General features: G+C 39.8%; 1 protein-coding gene across 1 annotated transcript; it reads right to left on the bottom strand.

The window, feature by feature from the left end:
- Window positions 1-872: 872 nt before the first annotated feature.
- LOC121616610 (potassium voltage-gated channel subfamily E member 2-like) lies at window positions 873-1,205 on the bottom strand. The gene has a single exon (XM_041951452.1). It carries the CDS (start codon window positions 1,203-1,205, stop codon window positions 873-875), a length of 333 nt encoding a protein of 110 aa, XP_041807386.1.
- Between the last annotated feature and the right edge of the window lie 4,281 nt (window positions 1,206-5,486).

Raw genomic sequence — 5,486 nt, 5'->3', positions numbered from 1 at the left:
TGCCAACAGTTGCTTTGATTTGGGTGTGATTTGCTTTGATTCTAAAGCAAACAGAAGAATTTTAATGTTCCTTCTTGATTTCTCAACAATTCTACTCTTCACAAACCTACACACTGACTCTTAAACAGCATATTTAATCTTCACATATACCATTATTACACTACAGACTTGATAAAACAGCAGCTGCGGCATGTGTATTTTGGCCTCATCTTCATCTCCACTGTCAAGTACAATAGTCCTCTAGCTGCTTGGGAAAGAGCCTCTTCTGCCCTCTGCAGGTACAGACAGTAATACTGCTCCTAAATGTGAAAGGGCCTTATTCTGTGATTCTCAACCAGGTATTTTGTGCAGTTGTCAGGGGATATGTGGAAAATATGGAGTGGCCCATCTTTTTGGAAGACAGCATTCACAATAGCAGGACCCTACACCTGAAGCAGCTAGATGGAATTCAGCCATTTAAATTTATTAGTTCAGGGTTATGTCAGTATGTTTTGCATGAGTACACCATTGTTACAACAATCACTTTTATACAATTAGCGTTGCTAAATGACATTCTCTTCAAAATGTATTTAAATTAGTATATTTGAAGATTAGCGGCGGTGTTAATGATGCTGTACATCAGAAAAGGTGAGGAGACACCGTCCTAATGGATGATTGATGTAAATAGATTAAAGATCTGGAGATCTAAAGAGCTTAACCAAAAGTTAATCCAGTTGATCCAGCTTTATTATTCTGATTACAAATCTGACCAGCATGAACATCTGCCGATAAAGATACTGAGAAAGGACCAATTTTGTTACAATATGCTATAGTTATGCTGCTGCTGCTACTGATAATGATGATTTGCTGTGTGTCGCACGTCTGTGCATGCTTTATCTAGCTGAGAGGTTACTGAAGATGTCACTCTGTTGTATCTGAGCAGTCCAGTCCTCCTTGATATATTGGTGGTAGGGGTCATTAGAGTGCTCTCTCCTCTTCGATTTGACAGTGCTCACCAGGATGGCCACAATAATGAAAGCAAACATGCCAATCATCACCGCCAGATACCAGACGACGTTCCTGAAGTTCTCCTCAGCCAGCGTCTTGTCCAGAGCGTTGGCTGCAGCCGTCGCGTTACGCCTCCAGTTGTTCAGATATTGGCTCAAAGCGCTGGTCAGGGATCCCTCCAGTTGAAGGGTCAGGTTGGACAAATCAGATGCACTCATCTAGTTGGAGGGAAAACCAAATGATGATTTCTGCTATTTCCAGAAAGGAGGAAAAAGTAGATTTAAAGTAGATTTTCATCAAAAGCAATTTCACCAAATATGTTAAAAATCCTTGATCAAGATGGTACTTTACAAGTAAACAAAAAAATGTCCCCTTTTTACTGGGAAACTGATCAGATTTGATTGACAGTGGCCTGGAAACATCAGCAAACTAACTCACAGGTGTCAGATTCTGATCAAATGTTTTTCAAATTCTGATTAGTGCATAAGTATGGCAATATATCCTTTTTCAAACTCCCATGTCCCTCCCCCTTAAATCCAGTGAAAACATTCAAAAGAAACATAAAGAAATAAATCTCTTAAATGAAATAACCAAAACTAAGTTGAGAAAATGTTTATAAACTGTGTTGTAGTTTAGTGACCTCAGCAAACAAAGCTGCAAAGATGGAATAAAAAACATTAAGTATGAAAGAGGTTTGGTCTGGAAATCAGTACTGTGTTTTTTAAACAGCATGCAGCAAGTTATAAAGCAAAAAGTCCTGATGATCAGTGCCAAAACTGACCTTGAGCTGCTTCAAAGTTATTTTGTCAACCTACTTACCTTCACTCAAGCGCGCCAACCACATAAAGAACTTTTCTTTTCAGCTTCTCTCTACTGTACCAACCTTTTGGCAGGGATTCAAAGGCTGAGATGTGAAGTTGTTCAGAAGATCAAGACACCTTGGAGTGAAAACAGAGCAAAATAAGGAGGAACTGGCAGTAGTCAGTATAAGAAGGAAAGTTATTAACTCACAGGAACACGGTCAACCACTGCTGATACTTTGTTTGCCTTTTTTTATCTTTTCTGCTTGACTCAGCAGTGGGATTTCTTTTTGTGTATGTGCATGTGGGTGTGTGCGTGTGTGTGTGTGCATGTGTGTGTGTGTGTGTGCGTGTATGTTTGTATGTGAAGGAAAGATTGTGGGGCATGACTTTGAAAATGTTAGGCACACAAAATGCTGTTATTTCCTCCAGCTGATAAAGAAAAGGTAGTGCTGGAAGTTATAACCTGCCGCAAAAATGACCACACAAACCAACAAATCATTCCTGTATAATGACAAGAAATGAGTGTGTGTATATATATATATATATATATATATATATATATGAATTTGATGCAGCATATTTGATGTTGAACTAGTCAATACTGGTTGGCTAGTATCTTTATTCACATGTAGTTTCTAATCTGCCCACACAGAGGAAGTGCCTGACAAGGGAACGTTGTTGTCAGTCTACTATAGTTTCCTCTAGGTGGCAGTACAATGCAAACCATGCTGACATGCACTTACATTTCTCCAGAGAAACATGCACCATTATCAAATTATCACATTAATGTTGTTTGTCTTGCTGTAAAAAAAAGCAAATATTTGCCAACTGTTAAGTAGTGAATAGAAATGGGGTCTTCTTTTCAGGTAAAACAAGGTCTTCAGACACAATGCAGCCCCCTATAGTCCTTACAGGGCCATTGTCTTGCTCAAGGACACTTCAGCTTGGTATTTGCTGCTGACAAGAATGCTTGAAACTGGATCCTGTGTTTGAAGGAGCCGCCGCCGCCCCCCCGAGTCACACTGCTGGAGTGGATGACTCCCACCACCTCTTATTATTCCCAGATCATTTATGTTTTGCTATGCAGTGCCAGCAGGCGGACGCTATGACTTTCTGCTCTGTAAAGTGAAACAAGAGAGAAATGGGACAGTATGTACAAAGATCACAAACACAGAAAGTGATACACAAATACACACAGGAAAGTGGAACTGAAAATGGGACTGTAAATTTCCACACTCTACTCATTTGTCCATGACTCCGAAAGGAGTGTGCGCTGCCTGATACAAGATGACGTTCCTGAGCGTTCTCCTCGGTCTTAGTCTTCTTCAAAGTTATATGTTTAATGTGCATGTGCAAATATGCTTAAGTGAGATTTTGCATAATATAATACTAAAGTGTATCCAAATCTCCCTTTTAGTTTTTCCTCTGTCTCTCTCAATCTCTGGGCAGTTTTTAGCATCTGCACATCTTGATAATACTCCGGTAACCTGGTGTTTCATAACTTAAATGCTTCTTTAAACGAACAGGAATGCTTGCACAGTGTGATGAAAGCATGTTACAACACAACGTGGTGAAATGCCCTGACATCAGGGGACCAGAATATCTGATGCTTTTCACAATAAGGGATAAAGGGGTACTACATAAACCTAAACAGCTTTGTTTTCTGAGTGTAAAAATCAGTCAGCAGACAAATCTTATGCATAGAAATAACCTGGAATATGCAAAGATATGTATTTGATGCAACATTCTTGAATGTTGAGGTTAAAAGATTTGATGCATTATTCTGTACCATTTAAAAATCTTTTCAATAAGGCACCTTTTGTAACAACGCTTTACACAACCTGACAACCCAACCCAAAGGTTGTTCTTATAAATGTCTTATAAATGATCAACAAATCATGAGATAACCATTAATAAAACAATTAGTCACAACTTATAATGTTCATAAACAATTCTTCAAAGCTGTAATAGCTTTACCCTTAACATACAAGCATTTTGCATTAAATGCATATCTTTACTTTTACAGTATATACATATTATACCCATTATTCTGTTACACTTCATTAGTTGTTCAACACTAGAAACGTCATTACACTTGCAGATAATATCATTTGTATATTCATATTTTTCTGTCAAATGAACAAAAAATTACACACTGTCAGAAATATAAGGAAAATATGCAAAAGGCCCTTATGATTATTCAAAATACAGTGAAATGTGAACTACAGCTCCCAGAAAAGTTTTGACTGAAATGACCAAGAGCCATCCGACGTCATCATAAGCCTGGCTGGATTAAACATCAGGGGTCAGAGATGGATTGGAACAGCACCAGAAACCCCAAGGCAAGACTGACATATGCAAAAGAGAGGGCAGTGCCACTGGAACTAGTGAACCATAAACCCCCTGCTAGGCTCAGATGTTACGTAAACTTCAAAATGACACACCCTGACGCCATATACCATCGCCTACTTATTTATGCACTCACAGGCAGCAACACGCTCATGTGAAGCGTTTTCTGTGCAACCTCACATGTTAAGTGTCTTTGTCAGTCTGTGTCTGTGTGGGCTTGTGGGTGTTGGAGTTATGTCATTGATAAAGCGCAAACATCAACCAGTGCTCTGTGAGTCGTCGCTGTCAGCAGCATGCATGATTACATAAAGGAGTACAAATTATGCCATCCAATGTTCAGTTCATGTACGAATGGCAAAAACATCATGACTTACTTTTAAAAGTCATCCAGGAAAAGAGGACATGTAGACACGGCGTAGCTTTATTACACATACATACAGACCTTTTAAGTTATTTAATCAGACAATTAGTTAAAAGTGAGAGAGAGAGAGTTGTAGTCTTTAAAGACATCTAGTGATGAGGTGAAAGTTGCAACCCACTGGATAGCCTTTTCCAACCTGCAGTGGATGCAAAATGTGAAAGGCTCTCTTTAGGGCCTGTGTTTGTCATTCTGGCCTTTAGTAGAAACATGGTGGTACAGCATGGCAGCCTCCAAGAAAGAGGAACGGCTCCCTGTGTAGAAATAAAGAGCTCATTCAAAGGTAATGAAAACACAACAGTTCTTATTTTCAAGTGATTACACCCTAATAAAAACATACTTAGGAATATCATATTTCACTTCTGCCATGTTCTGCAAATAGATGCAGCTAAATATGGCAGAACAAGGCAGAAATGGAATATGTTACTTTGATAATAGTGCCAGCACTAACACAGGACTACTGTCGATCTTTTGGGAAAATACCATGTTTCTATCATACATGATCATGACACTGCCTCTGCGTGGAAAATATGCAGAAGTTGAAGTTGAGGTCCTGCTCCTCAGTTCCCTTTGTAAACCATTCTCTCGTCACCAGCCCTGCACATTGTTCTCAGTCCCTTTCCTCAGCCCCTGCTCGTGTCTCCCAGGCCATCCCTCAACTCCCCACACCTGCCATCCTCTAACCTTTTCACCAGATGTCCTCGGACTTTCCCTCATTTCCTTATTACCTGACTGCCACACCCATCCACACACCTGTTCCCACTTCTCATGACCAGGGTTTCGCCACCCATCTGTACTATACTCCCTTATCAGCCTTCGCCACGTTCACTTCCTTTGTTCCTGGCCAGACTGTTATGTTGCTGTGTGCTTCATGGCTTGGCTCTCTACTCCCTGTACTTATATTCTAATAATCTGTTACTCTGAGACTC

Source organism: Chelmon rostratus, chromosome 13, assembly GCF_017976325.1.
Source record: "Chelmon rostratus isolate fCheRos1 chromosome 13, fCheRos1.pri, whole genome shotgun sequence".
Classification (NCBI taxonomy): domain Eukaryota; kingdom Metazoa; phylum Chordata; class Actinopteri; order Chaetodontiformes; family Chaetodontidae; genus Chelmon; species Chelmon rostratus.
This window is presented reverse-complemented; position numbering and strand designations above follow the sequence as displayed.

Bases quoted from the DNA above. Each gene is read 5' to 3' on its own strand.
- LOC121616610 (XM_041951452.1), bottom strand. From the start codon at position 1,205: ATGAGTGCATCTGATTTGTCCAACCTGACCCTTCAACTGGAGGGATCC.